This window comes from Tursiops truncatus, chromosome 8, assembly GCF_011762595.2.
Source record: "Tursiops truncatus isolate mTurTru1 chromosome 8, mTurTru1.mat.Y, whole genome shotgun sequence".
In the NCBI taxonomy this organism is placed as follows: domain Eukaryota; kingdom Metazoa; phylum Chordata; class Mammalia; order Artiodactyla; family Delphinidae; genus Tursiops; species Tursiops truncatus.
Genome location: NC_047041.1, coordinates 103097004 through 103115220, shown reverse-complemented (window position 1 = coordinate 103115220; position 18217 = coordinate 103097004). Strand labels below are relative to the sequence as shown.

At 58.0% G+C, this 18217-nt stretch overlaps 2 protein-coding genes across 3 annotated transcripts; one reads left to right on the top strand and one right to left on the bottom strand.

Annotated features, from left to right (window-relative positions):
- Positions 1 to 536: 536 nt before the first annotated feature.
- GSTP1 (glutathione S-transferase pi 1) lies at positions 537 to 8571 on the bottom strand. Of its 2 annotated transcripts, none has more exons than XM_033861688.2 (7): positions 8552 to 8571; positions 8389 to 8424; positions 7850 to 7956; positions 7660 to 7747; positions 6355 to 6644; positions 5951 to 6191; positions 537 to 797 (listed from the first exon to the last, which is right to left on the bottom strand). In XM_033861688.2, coding segments are annotated over exons 1-6 (711 nt in total). In that variant the 5' UTR covers positions 8553 to 8571; the 3' UTR covers positions 537 to 797; positions 5951 to 6002. The 2 variants fall into 2 exon arrangements, with proteins under 2 accessions (XP_033717579.1, XP_033717578.1); XM_033861687.2 differs by lacking the exon at positions 537 to 797 and adding an exon at positions 1636 to 2251.
- A 4080-nt stretch (positions 8572 to 12651) lies between these two features.
- CABP2 (calcium binding protein 2) lies at positions 12652 to 18012 on the top strand. Its single transcript, XM_073809450.1, has 7 exons — positions 12652 to 12816; positions 14251 to 14424; positions 15001 to 15031; positions 15963 to 16097; positions 16801 to 16910; positions 17022 to 17169; positions 17773 to 18012. Exons 1-7 carry the CDS (start codon positions 12652 to 12654, stop codon positions 17796 to 17798), a joined length of 789 nt encoding a protein of 262 aa, XP_073665551.1. The 3' UTR covers positions 17799 to 18012.
- The last annotated feature ends 205 nt before the right edge of the window (positions 18013 to 18217 follow it).

The window sequence follows — 18217 nt, the reverse complement described above, 5'->3', positions numbered from 1 at the left end:
TGGCCTCAGAGAAGACACCAAACCTCAACCAAAGGAACCAGAAAACCTCTGGAAAGTAGCTCATTAAACCTCAGAGCACCTGCCTTGCTTTGTGAAGCTTAAAATCTGCTCCACGTTCATCCCACGCTGGGGCTGGAAGGTGCTGGCCTGGTACCAACTCTGTAGTAGTTATCTATTGCTGCCTAACAAATGACCTCAAAATTCAGCTACTTAAAACAGTAAGCATTTATTATCTCCATTTCTGAGTCCGAAATTTGGGAGTGGTTTGGCCGGGCAGCTGCTGCCCAGGGTCTCTGTTTTAAATATAGGTTTTATGATTAGGTATAACGAGGCCGACAGATCAAGAGGCAACTACCATCGAAAAGAGAGTTTGTTTCTCACAGATCCCAGGAGAGCGAGGCATTGCCACACTGGGGTTGGGGGTTGGCGGCCTGAAGCCGCACCGGGGTCGATCAAGAGGCAGAGAAAGATGGGGAACTGTGGGCAGAAGCCTTTATTGTGGTTCCCATGGAAAGAAACGGGCAAGGCAGGGTAAGGAGTCCCTTCTAGACAGTTTGCTCACATGGATGGTGATTTAGTGCTGGCTTTGGCACGAAGCCTCAGTTCCTTATCACCAGGGCTGCTTGAGTGTCTTCACGATGGGTGTCTGGTGACCCAAGAGCGGGAGTCAGGAGCAAGCCACAGAACCTTCCACGACCTCGTCCTGCACATCCCGCAACCATCTCTTCCACACATGTGATTAGAAACAGGTCACTAAGTCCAGTCCTACTCAAGGGGTAGGAGATTGGTTCCAAATCCTGAGGGGAAAATCGTCAAGGGGTTTGTGTACATATGGAAACTATCACAGTCTCTTTCAGCTGAAGTCACAGAAACTCAGCTCAACTTATGTCTGGGGTCACATAAACAAACCAGGGGAAGGAGAGAGTGGATCTGGCCTCTCGGGGACTGGAACTGTGGCCTAAAAAAACTCACTCTCTCTCTCACTCTCTCTCACTCTCTCTCTCACACTCACACACACACACACACACACACACACACACACGCACACACGCTCCACTCTCTCAGCTGTAACCAACCCCACAGTCTGCTCCAAAGTCACATCCTCACAGACTCTTGTACAGAAAAGCAAGCTCTGGTCGCAGAGGGAGCTCCTGGCGCCTGGCCAGCGCTGTCCAGGCTGGGTCGGGAGGGACTCTGATGGGCCCAGCTCCCTGCGAGGGCTTACACCTTGGACCACGCACTGTGCCTGGGGCTGGGGCTTGGTGACTAGCTGGGCTCGGGTCACATGTGTCTGGAGGACAGGGCCTGGTACCGGCAGGGGATGATGGGGGCTGGCAGGGCTGGAGGAGGAGATGCACACGGACATTGCCAGGTCAGAGCTGAGCGGCCATCCCAGTTGTGTGTCTAACTCTGCCTTGGTCGAATTTATGAGCCAAAGTCCCAGTTGCCCTACTTTTGGAATAACAGGAAACAGCCACTGCTTCAAACTCTCAAAATGGTAACTTTCCATAGGTGTGGCCTAACCCGTAGGTCTATCTGAACACTTAAACGTACTGAGCCTGAACCTTTGAGAAGCCACCACTTTCTCACTGTTGACACCCTTTTGAGCCAGAACCCAGTCATGGACGCAGCCGATGGGTGAGCCAAAAGCCTTCGTTTTATTTTCTCCCCTGGGTGCTTCTCTTAAGAACACGGCTTATGCAAATAGATTGAAGGGACAGCAAGCAAAGCTCGCGGGATCCTGGGCTACCTTCCTGACCTTGTGGAAAATCCCATCTGGAGATGCAAAGGCACCCCCGGTCCAAACAAAGTCTTCCAATGGGAAGATGTGGAGTTCGAGTTTTGTTGCCGAAAGCACTTCCTGGACAAACCCTCAGCAGTTCTTGGGGGTAAACGTCTCCATAGGGTCGGTGAGTGGAGCCTCCCAGGTGTTCACGCTCCCCCTGGTTTCATCTCCGCATGTTTGCAGAGCTGGTTTCCAGCCTCTCAGCCATGAAAGCAAACAGCAAAGCAGGCCAGTGGCTGGACGTGACCTGTACTCTTGCTTCTAAAATTCCCGTGGCTTTGACTTGACTGCAATCAGGATAGTTAACATTGTGCTGACATTAACATTTTAAATAACCACTTCGTTGATGACTAGATTCGTCCAGAGCACGTTTGAGAGCATTTTCTGGGGCTCTTAGGGAAAAATGTAGGCTTGGCAGGCAGTCTGCCTGGGTGCAAATTCCAGCTCTGACCTCAGTTTTCTCACCTGTACAATGGAAGTTTTAAGAGCCGCTAAGTGTCTGGCACATAGAAGGCGCTTGGTAAACAGTGTGGCACTCTGTGACTGCCCGGAATGTCAGAAGAGGAAACGGGCCCAGAGAGGTTGTACATCTGGGGAAGGGCAGCCAGGGGTTCCGACCTCCAGGGTAGGGAAGAGAGCCCGTCGGCAGCTCACCAAGTGGGCTGGAGAGGGGGAATGGAGCCCAAACCAGAGCCAGTTGGGACCTTGACAGAGCCAGGAGAAGGTGGTGGAGGCCAGAGGCAAGGCTAAGAAGGACTGAGCTAACATTCCCGCAGCCTCTGGCATGGCTGGGGAGCGAGGCCCACGGGCCAAGATCCGGACTCGAGGCCTCAAAGCAGCCCCGGTTCTACCCCTGAGGTCTGGGGTGACTCCCTGCACCCCTCATCCCCACCCTCCCCAGGCTGGTACCCCAGGGGAGACTCTTGAGTCCCAGAGCTGCCACTAAAGGGCAAACCCTTGCAGGAACTGATGCCAGCACCCTAGATTCCACCTCTTCTGACCCAGCAGCAGCCGGTTAAGGACGAGGAGCTCCCAGGAGGACCGGCGTTTTGAGTCTGTAACCGCCATGTCCCTCCTCCCAAGCTGGGGAGCAAATTCAGTCACCAGTCTTTAAATGTTCCAGCCTTTATACTGGAACCTGTCCCACTTCCACCCTGAGAGGGTGGAAGCCTAACCTTTCTCTTAGGGTTCCTGTCCCCCTATAATTAGGGTGGGGTCACCAGAGTTACCAGCTGCCTGCTGGTAACTGCAGCCACTCTGGTTCAAGCTGGGAGAGTTGTTACAAGCACAGGCTCTGAGGCCAGAGAGCCTGGGTTCGAAACCTGGCTTGGCCTCCTTAGCAGCTGCATGTCCTTGAGGAGGTTACTTCTACCTCTCCCTGCCTCGATTTCCTCATCTGTAAAATGGGGATATTAATAGCATCCACTAGGTGGATTCTTTTGTGAGGATTAAATGAGTAAATATATGTAAAATGCTTGGGGCATTGCTTGGAGGAAGCTCAGTCCCGGGGTCACTTGTCACCTCTCCAGCTGGAGGGGCTCCCAGTCTCTCCCCCACCTGGTGATCTCATCACCCCCATCCTTGCTGCCCCACCTTACACCAGACGCCCAAACTGGGGCCCTGCCAGTCCCCGGAGTCCCTCCTCTCAGCGGCAGGGGCCTCTTCTAGCCACCTTCTTGGGGTCACGGAGCCGCACAATCAAAAACACTCAGCCCAGTCACCCCAAAGAACGTGGAAGCAGTTGGTTGCAGGAAGGTTTTTTTCTTTCTTTTTTTTTTAAATTTATTTTTGGGCCGCACTGCACGGCATGTGGGACTTTAGTTCCCTGACCAAAGAGCGAACCCACGCCCCCTGCAGTGGAAGCGTGGAGTCCTAACCACTGGACCACCAAGGAAGCCCCAGGAAGTTTTCAAAAGAGTAACTTTCCTCCCACTGTCCCGAGACCTGCAGGACGCCTGCGTGTCCCCCAAGCCTGCTCTGTGGACTCGCTTGGCCACTGTCCCCTCTACCTGTGCCGTGAACCCCCGTGGCCCAATCTCTGCCTCCAGAGGGGCTCAGGTTCTACGCTGTCCTCTTGGAGACCAGTGGGCCTTCCTGGGGGTTTCCCACCCAAAGAAACCAAAACTGCCCACCAGCCCCCAAAATCTAATGCACAAAAGACCCTCTTCCCCAGGCTTCTGCTGGAGTGTCTCAGGCAGAGGCTCCTTTAAGGGGCAGCCAGGCACCCAGACCAGGAGCATCAGGCCCAGGACAATCCCACGGCCCACCCACTCACTTGCCCATGAACCCGGGAAGTCATTCCGCTCTCCAGGCCTCTGTTTCCCTGTCTGTAAGGTGAGTGTGTAGACTTAAGGTGATGCCTGAGGCTCCCTGAGCGCTGACAGGCTCAGATTTCTAAGAGTCCTCCTTTCTGCTCAAAAGCCTGCGGTGACCCCTGTGCCCCGGGGTCAACTCCAAGTCCTTGGCCTGGCAGGCAAGGCCTCCACAGTGGCCACCAGTGCCGCTGCCCACCCGCCGGAGCCTCTGGCACCTGCCTGGGCCCAAGTCACTCTTGCTCCTGAAAATGGCCGCCTGCCCACTCCTTCGGCCCCAGCCCCCTCCCTTCCTCCCTTTCCGAGGACCACCTAGGAGTTCCTCAGCCCTGGGTTTGAATTCCAGCTCTCCCGTTGATAAGCTGTGTGGCCTTGGACAAGCTGCCTTCCCTCTCTGAGTCTGGGTTTCCTCCCTTGAGGGGGTTAAGTGCGAGAAGTCCCCAGTATGGGGCCAGAATGGAGCGGGGCCACCAGGTCTGTGAACTGGGACAGGCCTGTGATAGGAGACCCTTATGAAACAGGCTCAGTTGATGGGGGTGAGGGGGGCACTACTGAGGCCCTGCGGCCTCCCCCATGGAGGTAGAGTGTCCCAGACACAAAGAGGCAGCTCTTGCTGGTGTTTGCACACCCATTTCCTGACGGGTAAAGGTGAGTCAGCACCTCACCTGGGGGCGGGGGAGACAGAAATTAACCTGATCGGCTCTCTGACCTCAAAGGAGGAGGGTTGGAGCCAAGACCACTGGGCAGGCCAGACTCCACAGAGTGGAGCTACAGGAGAAGGGGAAGTGCCCAGGGCACCTGGCCACAGCAGAGGCGCAGCGAGCTGAGGGCTGAAGGGGCGTGGCCATGGGGGTGGCGGGAGAGTGGGGGGCCGGAGGAGACCACAGGGACAAAGGCTGGCAGGCGCGGGAGGGCTGGGCTGTCCGGAGAGCTGAGAGCAGCTCTAAGGGTGAACCGGGCAAGGGGATGGGGAATGTTCTGGAGACTGAAGAGTTCATTTCTAGGAGGGCCTGGCGGGCTCCTCAGGCTGCGGACTTTGCAGCAAGAAGCCATGAGAGCTCTGCACTGGGAGTGCCAGGCATTCTGGAATTATCTGACTCCATGTTGTCCAAAGAGTCAGCGGGAGGGGCCGGACAGGCTGAGGGTGCCACAGGAGGCAGGAGGCAGTCACAGTCTTTCGGGAGGGGAGAGATGGGCTGGGACCGGGCAGGTGGCAGGGTGCTCCCGCCAAGGGCTGACAGAGGCTCTGGGAGCTGGAGGAGACCCTTGACCGCGCCCCCCACCCCCACTCCCGGCTTCCCAAGCAGCATGGTGCGCCCAGAGCTCCCAGGTCTGCCTTCAGCCCTACACCTGGGCCCTGCCTGCAGGTGACTGTGGGGGACACAAGAGAATGGACAAGATCAACACTCACTCGGGTGAAACACCCGAGCGTGCATGTCACTCCCAAGCGGCACGTGTGCACAGCACCTGAGTGTGCAGAGACCAAGCGCCCTGCCTGTGGCGGACGACCAGAACTCATCCCACAGACGTCAGGGACTGTCTGTTCCCTACACGGCGGCCCTCCTCCCAGATGGAGATGGTTCCCAGGTTGCCATAACCATGAGTACCCCTGGGGGGGGGGGGGGTCAACCCCCTCCTGCAAGAAGTTGTCCAGGGTAGATCTTTGAGGTTTGGGATCTCATCTTCCTCTCTGGACTTGGAACTCCTCTTTGTCTCTCGGCAGCTCTGGGGACCTGCGGCTTTTCCAGGACCCAGCCCAGCCCTCACCTTCCGAGACGCAGCCTGGGAAGGGGCAGAGGGCCCCCTGTGGCCACCCGGTCCCTCAGTGAGCACAGCACAGCTTTCCTCTCACCGTGTTTATTGGTCCCAAGGGCAGCCCGTCTGTCAGGGGAGGCCAAGCGGGTTCATATCTTGCGGCTTCCAAAGACGGGGCGGTTCACGTGCTCCGGGGAGGCCAGGAAGGCCTGCAGCTTGGGCCGGGCGCTGAGGCGGGCCACGTAGGCCGAGAGCAGGGGGAAGGAGTCCAGGCAGCCGGGGACCAGGACCTGGTGACTCAGCAGCAGGTCCAGCAGGTTGTAGTCGGCGAAGGAGATCTGCAGAACAGGGGGCGGGAGGGGGTTTGAATGGGGTCAAGAGAGAGGGGGGCTACTGGGGGTCAGAACTCTGACTACTCCAGTGAACCAGTCAGGTCCCTGCTCTGGTCTCAGTTTGCCCTTCTGAGAAATGGACCTACAACGGGCTGGACCCAGCACTCACCTGGTCGCCCACGATGAAGGCCTGGCCCCCTCGGTTCTGGGACAGCAGGCTCTCAAAAGGCTTCAGGTGCCCCGGCAGCTCCAGAACATACTGGGCCTTGTCCTCCTCCTGTGAAAGGGAGCGCTGCCCGTGGCGGCCCGGGCGGCCCCCCAGCGCCGGCCCTGAGTGCAAGCCCGGCCTGCTCACGTGGCCGCGATGAATGATGCGGCTGCAGTGCCTGCGGAGGTCCTCCACACCGTCATTCACCATGTCCACCAGCGCCGCCTCTCGCTGGTCTTTGCCGTAGAGCCCTGGGTCAGCGGCCAGGCAGAGGGTCAGGTTCTGTCCAGGCTGGGGCCCCGCTGCTCCCCTCTCCCCCAGAAGCCTGCAGGCCTCAGGGCTGGGAAACCAGGTCCCCTGCATTGGAGGGTCGTCTTTGCCCAACTCTGCTGCTCCCATCTCCACGAGCCCAAGGAACACACCCAGCAGAAGCCCACGCTTGTCTTTGAGACCACACCCTGGGTCCCTGGGAGTCAGAAATTCCCTGCCCACATCGCCCCAAGCCCTTCCTCCAGGTTGTCCCCCTGCAAGTGTGGGCCAAGCCTCTGATCATGCTTCCCTAGGCCAGAGGAGTGGCCGCTTGCGGGGCCTGGACAGCACTTGGCTCTGCAGACTGGTGTGTCCCTTGGAGTGCAGGAGAGCGTGGGGCGAGAGACGGGGAAGCAGGCCGCGGCTGGAGGCCTCTGTCCTCTCACCCTGGGGCTGCAGAAGTTAGGGTGGGCCTGGGCCTGGCTCATCCCACTGGTCTTCTGTCCTCCTGGGACACCCCCCTCCCCACCAAGATAGCCAATGAAGAGGCAGCCACCTCCCTAAGTCACATTCCCGCCACCCTTGAAACAGGCCACAGGCCTGCTCACTGTGTGCATGGGTTTTCCAGATTCAGGTGAGGCCAGAGCAGGAAGAAACGGGCAGGAGGTCTACTCTGAAGCTCCTGGGCACACCCACAGTGGCTCTAGCCTATAGCAGCACACACGGGGCGGCTGGTGGCTGCCTCTGAGCTGTCATCCAGGAAACAGGCACAGTGAACCCATGTGGTGCTGACTGGCTAGAGGGTAGCCAGACCTGTATGGTCCCTGCCCGGGGGGACCGGCAGCCCCAGCCCTATAACCCAGAGCCCTCCTAACCCAGGCCCTGCCCCTTCCTCTTGGGCCATGTGGCCTGCCCTCCAGCCACAGGACCGGTGGCAGTAACTCGGGCCCCAGGACATCTTGGCGGGACCCTTCAGGTGCTTTTCTGGACTGGGCTGCCTTCGACCTCAGGACTCACCAAAGGAGCGGCCCAGGTGTCGCAGGATGGCATTGGACTGGTACAGAATGAGGTCTCCATCCTGGAACTTGGGGAGCTGCCCGTACAGCTGGGAGGGAGAAGGGCTCGGTGAGGGACGCTGAGCTCAGCTGCCCCGCACCCTCGTGCTGCCCCGTAAAGGCCCAAATGCTGCCTCAGCACAGTCACTCACACAGGAGGCCTTGAGTGGGCCCTGCAACCAGGACTCCTTGGTCACCACCTCCTCCTTCCAGCTCTGGCCCTGGTCGGCCAGCAGCATGCGCAGGGCCTCGCAGCGCCCTGGGGGAGGGGAGGACGGGGTGTGGGGATGGGCAGAGACCCCAGCCTCGCAGCGCCCTGGGGAAGTCAGGAGTATGGGAACTGGACTCAGGGACAGGACAAACCCTAGGCTCCGAGCCTGCTGCGGAGCAGATGGACCGTGGAGAAAGGGTGGAGCCCCCGGGGTGTCTTGCTGGGGGCGGGGGGGGAGGACAGGGAGTCTGACCCAGCCCACAGCGCCCCAGCAAGGGACCAGAGACGATGGATAGAGCGCCCCGCCCTTGGCCCCAGAGAGGATGAGGCCCGAGCCCGAGATCCCGGCCCCGCCCCCCGGGGGGGTCCCGCCTCCGTCTCAGCGTCCGCCTCCGCCTCCGCCGCGGGCTGTCCAGACTGGAGGTCCTGCTGGGGCCCCTGTCTGTGCCCTTCGCCCTCCTAAAGGAGCAGCGGCCGCACCTCGGGTCGGGAAGTAGACGATGGTGTAGGGCGGCACTAGGAGAGACAGACAGACAGGACGATGAAGGAGGACCCCCGCAGGCAGGCAGTCTGGGGGTCGGACTGCTAGGAGAGGGGGTGTCTCAGCCGGCCCCTCCCCCCACCTGGTCCAGCCCGTACTCACTGACGGCGGCGGAGTGCAAGTGCGGCAGGAAGTGGGGAGGACCCGCAGGCCTCGTATTTAAGGTCCTGCTCCACCCCGAGCCCCACCCCAGGAGTCCGCCAAGTCACCACCGAGCGGATCTCGATCTTGGCGAGGTGTGGGTGTGGTGAAGCAGGGCTGGAGGGGCGCACCAGCCCTCTGCAGGGGTGCACCCTGCCTGACGCGTAGTGGCTTTACGAGAGGCACCCACACTTAGCAGCACACAGTCGCTACACCTGCTCACCGCCCCCGAACACACAGCATCCTCAGGACCCCCAGAGGGCCAGGACTGAGCACCCCAGCACCAGCGCACAGTAGGTGCTCCGTAAATGGTTTTGGCTTGAATGGTGCTTATTTCAATAAACACCCATTTCCGCATCCTCTCTCCTTGATAATAATAGCAAACCCTTAGGGACTGAGGGCTGCCTCGAGAACTTTACACATATTACAACCCTAAGACTTGGTCCTGTTCAGATCCCATCTTACAGAGGAGGGAACTGAAGCACAGATCGACTTTCCCAAGGTCACACAGCTAGGAAACAGGTCTGGTTGGCTTCAGGGGCCTCACTTTTAACCCTCATTCTTTCTTCTGCAAGGCCTTGTAGTCTCCAAACCGTTTTTTGACTGAGTCGAAGTGCTCCGTACTCTTCAAATACAGCCTGAGCCTGGGGATACGGCAGCTGGAAAGAGACAGACGAATGAGCAGGACCTCCTGGACCTGGGACGGCTGCGTCCTTCCAGGCAGAGCCCGTTCCTGTCTCCCTGCGGTCCCCTCTGCACCCACAGCCCTCTTCTGGCTGCCCCTTCCTGGTACCAGAGGGGCGGGGGGGGGGCAGGGGGCGGTCCTCCTTGGGAACTGGGACCTGACTGAGCCTGGCCCGTCTCAGCCTGGCTTTCCTGTCAGAGCCACGAGGAAAGAGGAAGGTGTCCAGGCATAGAAGTATCCACCGCAATCATGGGAAAACACCAAACGCAGTTCATCAGGAACACTTCTTAGCCTCATTGGAGCCCACAGCTGCCTGGGGCTGGGAGGGCATGGGGGAGGTGGCTCAGGAGCCAGGATCTATCCCTGACTCACAGCTGGAGTAACATCTACCCAGCACTTAGCAGCTTACAAAGAGCTTTTGTATAAATGGTTTCACGTCATCTCCATCACACCCTGGGAGGGAGGGAGGGAGGGAGGGATTCCTGTTCCCATTATGCAGAAGAGGACACCAAGGTTCAGAAAGTTTCCACCACCTGCTCTGGCCTGGAGCACGCATGCGCTCCTTTTGTGCACCAGCATCCCAGACCTGGGAGCGTGGGAGACACCCTGCCATCCAGCGGGCCGGCCTCCTGCCAGCTCACACACCCTCCAGCTATGATACTCCTCGGGTCCCCTGGAGAAGCTGTCCGCCAGGCTGGCTTGACGCTGTGCTGTGGTGTTTCAGTGACTGCTTTTACCCACAGCCCTCTGGCTCCACCGGCCCAGCCTGTGGTCTAGCTCTGTGGCCACCCTATGGCCTCCTGCTCTGGGGCCCAGAAGCACAGCTTGAGAAGCCAAATGGAGCAGACACCTCGCTGTGTCCATCCCCCACCTCCAGTCCACGTATATATCGGCACCTGTCTTTGGTGGGTTTTAAAATATCTATAAGTGCTTTATTGCTACATAAAATTCACCCTTATAAAGGGTACATTCTGTGGGTTTTAGTATATTCAGTGTTGTGCAGTCATCACCACTAATTTCAGAACGTTTTCATCACCCCGAAAAGAAACCCGGTGCCCATTAGCCATCACTCCTCAACCCCACTCCCCCATCCCTTGACAACCACTAACGTGTTTTGTCCCTGTGGATTTGCCCCTTCTGGATTTTTCATGTAAATGGAATCGTACACTATGTGGCCTTTCGCGTCTGGCTGCTTTCACTTAGCAGAGTGTCTGCAAGCTTCATCTGTGTTATAGCACGTGTCAGTACCTCATTCGTTTTTATGGCCAAATAATATTCCATTGGTTGGATAGACACATTTTTCATACCCATTTATACACTGATGAACATTTGGATTGTTTCATTGTTTGACTATGAGTAACACTGCTGTATACATTTGCGTACAAATTTTTGTGTGCACTGACGTTTTCAATTCCCTTGGGTATGTACCGAGGACTGAAGTTGCTGAGTCATACGGTAACGCATTCTGAGGAGCTGCCAGACTCTTTCCCAAAGTGGCGGCACCATTTTATAAACCCAACAGCAGCATGTGAAGGTTCCAGCTTCCACATCCTCACCTGTTGTGATTGTCTGTCTGTTTTCACTCTAGCTGTCCTGGTGAGTGTGAAGTGGTGTCTCAATGTGGATCTGTGTATGGTGTTTACCAGGTGCCAAGCCTGGGTTTGGCTTGTAGGGAACGGAGTAGAGAAGGAGACGTCGTTTGCCATCAGAGCAATCACAGCTCAGCTCAGAGTAGGAGGAGATAAATAGACACAACTTTTTTTTTAGAAATTCTTATTGGGTTTTGTTTTTATTTTTATTTATTTATTTTTTTGGCTGTGCTGTGCAGCGTGTGGGATCTTAGTTTCCCGACCAGGGATCGAACCCGAGCCCCCTGCATTGGAAGCGCAGAGTCTTAACCACTGGACCGCCAGGGAAGCCCCCACTTCCTGGGTGGATAGGTGAATAAAGAAAAAGTCTTTATTCACACATTAATTAGTGTGTCTCAGCAATGAGTGGGCTGGACATCATGGGAGACACTGAAATAGATAAGATATGGTCTCCAGCCTAATGGACTCTTTGAATGAAGACTGTAAAGACCTACACCAGCAGTCCATCCACCCAGCCATCTACCCACCTCCACCTATCTATCTGTCCATCCATACACCCATCTACCCAATCGTTCAGCCATCCAACAACCAAACATTAGACCAGCAGTCCATCAAAACAGCCACCTCTCGGGACTTCCCTGGTGGCGCAATGGTTAAGAATCCGCCTGCCAGTGCAGGGTACACAGGTTTGAGCCCTGGTCTGGGAAGATCCCCTTCAGGGCAGACGGGGTCTGTCATGTGGCCCCAGCAGCCGGCCCGGGGCTGGATCCCGGCAGACCTCGGATGTTTGCAAAAGAAATACGTGAATGGATGGCCGTAAGTGGCCGAAAGAGGCCAGAGCCACCAGCTCAGATGGCAGGTGCCTGGTGGGATCTGGTTCCCTTGGACAAAGGTTGATGCGGGGGGCAGGTGAATAAATCATGAGGGGCCTGGAGCGGGGCCGGGGCAGGACGACTGACCTCATTCGGAGAGGTGAGGGGCAGGCAGCTGCGCGGTAAGTGGGCCGGGGCATAACAAGGGGGCACAAGAGGCCACGGCGGGCTGCCTGGCCTACGAGGTTGGCAGAAGCTAAGTGGGAGGTGCAGAGGTACCCCGGGGCTCTGGGTGGGGAGAAGGGGGGAGGTCTGGGGCAGGACTTGGGGGGGATGGTCTTTCCAGAATCCAGGAGCCTTCTTGGGAAGGGAGATGGTGGGGAGAATAGGAAGGGCAAGGATGGACAGACAGAAAGACAGACCAATGTGAGAAATAGTCTCACACAACAGAGGGAGGGAAGTGACAAAGAAATGGGGCATGAGTGGGCAGAGAGACCCACAGAGACACAGCTGGACAGATTGTCAACAGAGGGCAGGGGGTGGAGAGGGGAGGGCAGGTGAGACAGACAAAGAGAGACACCCATGGAGCAGAGAGGACAGAGGGGGGCAGAGAACAACACAGAATCAGAGGTGGAAGAGGATGTGGGGAGACGCAGAGCCCAGGAACCAGAGAGGCCGGTGTGATGCGGAGGGGCCCCGGGGCGCAGCCTGTGGCCAGCATGAGGGCGGCGGCTCAGGGGAAGGCTAGGATTTCAGGGAGGGGCTGTGTGAGGGGCCTGGGGAGCTAGGAAAGACAGGAGCCTTGGAGGACCTGGGGGCCATCAGCCCGCGGAGCGAGGAACAGGGAGAAGAGTAGCAGGGACCCTGTGGGGACCACACCCACAGCTGCCCACTAAGCTGTCCTTCCGCAGGACCCTGGACAGCGGAGTGGGGCAGTGCCCCGCAGCCAGCAGGAGGTGCCAAGCCCTTGTCTCCATGGCCCTTCCCCAGGGCCCGGCAGATGGCAGCCTCCCCACGGGGGACCCCAGCCCCTCCGAGGGCACTCCAGGGCCTAGCCAGGCCCCTGCCAACCCAGCAGCCACCAGACGGCGGGCGCTCCTCCAGGAGCTGGAGACCCAGGTGAAGGCCGCCTACGGGCAGGTAAAGGGGGCCGGGGTGCGGAGCCATCCTCAGCTGGGGGGTCGTGAGGGAACAGTGGGGATGCCACACCCCAACCGTGGCCCACTGGGCCAACCCAGGGCTGAGCCCAGGGAGGGGACCTCGGACGTGCACAGTGACAGAGGGGGCAGCAGCCACTCGGCTGCCCAGGCTGGCATCCCTCCCCACCTCTGCCCTCACTGAGGCCTGCTTCCAGCCCACAGAGCCCAAAGTCAGCTGCCCTCGGCTCCTTGCCCAAGTACAAGGGGCAGGGGGCAGGTCCAGGCAGGTGTGCCGAGCAGGCTGGCTGGGTGGATGCTCTGGGGTGAGAGCAAGGGTCCGACAGGGAGGGCCAGGGCCTTCCTGGGTCTGCTGTTCTGGGGAGAGATGACCCAGCCTGCTCTAGCACAGAAGCCACCTGGTTTCCTCCTCCCAGGTCCGGGCCCTGCTTCTGAAGACATTAAATCTCTCCTGACTAGAAGAGATTAGGGGTAGTGGTGGGGGGAGAGGGTCCTGGAGAGGGAGTGTCTGGAAGACCCTCAGGAGTGAGCATGGGGAGGTTGTGCCTTCCAGGGGGGCCTTATGCCCCAAGTGGCCCCCCTCACCAGCAGAGATGCTCAGAGATAATCCCAGATTAGGACCCAAGCCCCTGTGCCCAAGGCTCCCCGCCTGCCCACCCATGCCCAATCTCCCCACAAAACCCTAGGAAAATCCCCTGCAGTGCTCCCAGACTCTCACTGGGAGTGGCTGGGGGCTGGGGGGAGCCCACAGCATCCTCTGAGGCCCAGCCCTGGGCCACCTCCGGGACTCCAGGCCTGGCATGGTTCAAGGGCCCATGGGAAACTCTGCCAAGCGGCCCCAACACCGGGGGCCTAAGGTAGGAGTGTCAAGGGGGAAAGCCAAGGCCAGGAGGCTGGCTGGACCCTGAAAGGTTCTGGTGGGGGGTGGTGGTGCAGAGCCCTGTGAGAGGCTGAGCTGGGGTTACAGTGCAGCTGGGGGATGGAGGGGTGGGTTCCCACCACCCTAGACAGAGATTTTCCCTGGCAGCCCCCAGACTCTGGCCCATCCTGGTCTTGGCTCCTGTAGGCCACTGGGCTTCCCCTGCCAAAGCTCGTCAGGGCCCCCAGCTGCCCACTCGACTGCCCCATCCCTGCTGCCACCCTTGCCCTCTGCTAGTCAGTCCTGGCCTGGGAGACTCAGCACATGAGCTCAGGGTCTCACCCTGCCATTGGCTTTCTGAGTGACCGTGGCCAAGTCTCTTGCCTTTTCTGGGCCTCGGTTTGCCCAACTGAACAGTGAGGGGGTGGACCCTTCCAGCATAGAGTGTTGCTGATGGTGAGGGTCCACTGTTCTGTGCTGGGTTCTAACGACGGGAGAGGCTGGTGAGGGAGGGGGGAGAGGGGTCACTGTCCCAGCTCATGGCCGGCTCTGCTGCAGGACTGCTGGCAGTGGCCTGGCTCCCCACCAAGGGGGTCCCGCCATGGCCTGGGCCCCAGCCCCAAGGAGCAGAGGAGCCCTGGGCCGGGTGTTCAGGGCTGCTACTCCGTACTCAGTAGCCTGGTGGGGCCTGCCTGCGTCTTCCTGCAGCCCAGCATCGCCGCCACCCAGCTCGTATGTACGGTCACCACCTGCCTGCCGCCCGTGCCTACCTTCTCCTTGAGTGGAGGGAGAGGATTGAGTGGGGATCTCAGAGCAAAGCACACAGACCCAGGGGTGTAAGGGGCAGAGAGGAGTGGAGAAACAGACATGGGATCAAACACGGGGGAGACCCAGGGAAACATGCCAGGAAAGAAAGAAGAGGGGGCCGAGAGCAATCCAGAGAAATGGCAGAGACAGCCACCAAGAGGATGGTCAGGGAGGGGACAGGGCTTCCAGGAGAGGGACAGAGAGAACAAGAGGGACATATGTTGACACTGAGGCCCCCATGGCCAAGCCCAAGGTTCTGCCCAACCCCAGATCCATCTCTGGCTAATGGAGCTCCGGCCCTAGAGGAGGGTGGGCACGGGGAACAGGGAAGAGGGGCCAGGTGCCCAGGTCCATCAACAGGAATGGTGGGAGGAATGGGTCGGAGCAGTGTCGCTGCTGGTCCTGTGCCTGCATGTTGTAGGGGGCCCCAAAGGACAAGAAGGAAGGGATGCAGGTGCCTGGGGGGTCCAGGGAATTCTTAACCCCTCTGTGTCCCCTCAGGATCGGGAGCTGCGGCCAGAGGAGATTGAAGGTAAAGGGTTGGGGAAAGAACTAGAATTTCCGGAGTGCGGGGCATTGGGTGGGGGCCTGAGCAGGCTCCAGGAGGACCAGGAAGGCCGCAGGGGATCCGTGCGAGAATATGGGGACAAGACTGAGCAGGGAGGGGTTGAGAGAACCCCCAGCTGTCAGTTCCCTGGTCCCACTTGCCAGGTGGGTCACGGTCCCCTTTTTTTATTTGTTCATTCAGCGAACACTTCCTGGGTGCCCACTGTGTGCCTGGCCCAGTGCTGAGCACTGGGAAACGTGACAAACTGGACAGATATGGCCTGTGTCCTCTGGAGTCAGACGTCAATAAGTCAACTACAAGTACAAATGGTGCTAAGTGCTCTCAAGGAAGTGAACAAATGGGCCAGAGGGGACTGAACTGAGAGGGAAGACCTCCTTGATTAGGTGACTTAAGGACCAAAGAGGAGGGGAGAGTGTCCAGAATGTGAGCTCCATGAGGTCAAGGATTTGTTTCTCCCTCTCCCTTCCTTCCTTCCTCTTTCCTTCCTTCCTTCCTTCCTTCCTTCCTCTCTTTTTCATTCATTCTTTTCTTTTTCTTTCTTTCTCCTTCCTTCCTTCCTTCCTTCCTTCCTTCCTTCCTTCCTTCCTTCCTTCCTTTCTTTCTTTCTTTCTTTCTTTCTTTCTTTCTTTCTTTCTTTTTCTTTCTTTCTTTCTTTCCTTTTTTTTCTTTCTTCATTGCCATATTCCCAGTACCTAGAGCAGAGCTTGGCACATAGCAGATGTTCCTTAAATATTTGCAGAATGAATTAAAGGAATAGCATGTACAAAGGCCCTGAGGCAGCAAAGAGAAATGGGTGTTTAGAAAGAGGAAATGATTGGACCAAGGGGAGAAGGTCCAATCCAGGATGGGGTCCAGGGTGACGTGGGGGAAGGACTGACTCTGCCCTGCCTGGCAGAGCTGCAGGCCGCCTTCCAGGAGTTTGACCGAGACCGGGACGGCTATATCGGCTACGGAGAGCTGGGAGCCTGCATGCGGACAATGGGCTACATGCCCACGGAGATGGAGCTCATCGAGATTTCACAGCAAATCAGTATGTGCCTGAGACCTGCCCCACCCCCAGTTCTCCAGAGGCCACGCCCATGGCCAGGGCAGCTGGGCAGCCCAGGGAACAGAGGTGTCTACACAGGTTGGCCCCCAGAGCTCGGGACCTTGGTCATTCTCAAGGCAAGCTCTCTGCCTCCAGAGAATCTCACCATCCCCTAGGATGTGGGTGAGTCAAGGACCATCATGCCCACTTTTTAGATGAGGGCAGAACTCTTATTATCCCCATAAGGAGAAGAAAGTCGGTTCTTAGGGAAGCGTGGGTGCTCAGCAAAGGAAGTGGTTGGAGCCAAGATCTGAATGCGGGCAGCCTACCCAGAACCCAGCTCTTTCTCTATGCTTCATTCCCAACAGAGGGAAAACAGGATTAAATAAGAATAGGAAGCCAAGGAAAATCAGTGTGTAGAAATTCTCCACACTGAGTCTCTGAAAGGTTAAGTGACTTGCTTAAGGTCACAAAGTCAGATCATTGGAGCCAGGACTTGAACCCAACTGAACTCTTCAGAAAAATTAAGAAAAGCCCTCAGGAGACACAGATAACCCAGCCTGTGAGACCCAGAGGGAGGGAAAGGCCCATTTAGTGGGGCAGGGGAGAGGGACACAGGCCAGAAGGGAAGGACAAAAGGCAGAGGGCGCCAGGGCTGGGCAGGGGTCTCTGATGGTCCCAGGTCTCTGATGGGCGTGGCCCCCAGGTGGCGGGAAGGTGGACTTTGACGACTTTCTGGAGCTGATGGGCCCCAAGCTGCTGGCGGAGACTGCGGACATGATTGGCGTCAGGGAGCTGCGGGACGCCTTCCGGGAGGTGGGGTCACCGGGGCTGGAGGGGGCGGGGCTGCTTGTCTGTTGTGAGTGAGGGGCTGCACGAATGAACGGTTCGGTCTGTGACCTGATGCCGCAACCAACGCCGCCACAGTTCGACACGAACAGGGACGGCTGCATCAGCTTGGGTGAACTCCGGGCGGCCCTGAAGGCCCTGCTGGGAGAGCGGCTCAGCCAGCGGGAGGTGGACGAGATCTTCCATGACATTGACCTCAACGGGGACGGCCTGGTCGACTTTGAAGGTACCGTCCACCGCTCACCAAGCTCAGGACCGCTCGCCCTGGGAGGGTTTTAACGGAGGAAGAGCCTTAATCCGTGTGTGCCAGGCGCTGTGCTAAGCACGCCTGTGTCCTCTCCTAGGTAATCATCACGAAAACCCGGGAGGAAGGAACTCTTATCCCCATAAGCAGGAGAAGAAAGTCGGTTCTTAGGGAAGCGTGAGTGCTTAGCAAAAGAAGTGGATGGAGTCAAGATCTGAATGCGGGCAGCCTACCCAGAACCCAGCTCTTTCTCTATGCTTCATTCCCAAAAGAGGGAAAAAAGGATTAAATAAGAATAGGAAGCCAAGGAAAATCAGTGTGTAGAAATTCTCCAAGGTAGGCCCCAGAGTGTTCCTGGCTTCCTAGCAGCCAAAGCAAAGAGGAAAATAGGTTCAGTTACAAGATTTGGTTTTTTTTCCCTGTAAGATGAAGCCCCTCTTCCTGGCCTATTCCCTACCAGATTCAGGGGACTCCCTTGCACGCCCTGTCTTGACCACACTCCCTCCCACCTCAAGGCCAGTATATTAGCCTCACTCCTGGGGAGTCCAGAGAGCAGACCAGAAAACGTTGGCTTTGTCCTGGCAGAGTTTGTGCGAATGATGTCTCGCTGAGCCTATACAGAAGCTGGAGGCAGCAGACAGGACTTGGCACCAGAGCCACTGCCTGCCAGTGTGTTCCCGGAGCCCCTCGCCTCCAGCTGGGACCCTCATCCTCTCCTCCCTGCCCCGGCCTGTGTGCGATGCCCTTGCCTGCCCTCCCCTCCACCCCCACTCGTCCACCAAGCCCCCTCGCCCGTCTCTATTTCTCTGACAATAAAGCATCTTTGAGCAGCTTTCACCACTCACTTGTTCACCCTGCAGGTATTTGGCCCCCAAAAGTGAAGTCCCCTCGACTGTGAACTTTGGGTGGGTAGGGGCCCTCCCCGGATCCTGCACCCAGCCCGGAGCAAGTGTTGGGAAACGTCCCCGGATGAGTAAACCCAAGCTGCTTCTCCCAGAGCTGGATGCGCGGTGCCCCCTCATCCTGTGAA

Coding starts and splice junctions, on each gene's coding strand:
- GSTP1 (XM_033861688.2), bottom strand. Junction 7,748..7,849: donor GCCCACTCAAGGCCTCCTGT/GTGAGTGACTGT, acceptor TCTCCCTCCCAG/CTGTACGGGCAGCTCCCCAA. Junction 6,645..7,659: donor ACACCTGGGCCGCTCCTTTG/GTGAGTCCTGAG, acceptor CCGCTGACCCAG/GGCTCTACGGCAAAGACCAG.
- CABP2 (XM_073809450.1), top strand. CDS start 12,652: ATGGCCCTTCCCCAGGGCCCGGCAGATGGCAGCCTCCCCACGGGGGAC. Junction 14,425..15,000: donor GCATCGCCGCCACCCAGCTC/GTATGTACGGTC, acceptor GTGTCCCCTCAG/GATCGGGAGCTGCGGCCAGA. Junction 16,098..16,800: donor CGAGATTTCACAGCAAATCA/GTATGTGCCTGA, acceptor CGTGGCCCCCAG/GTGGCGGGAAGGTGGACTTT.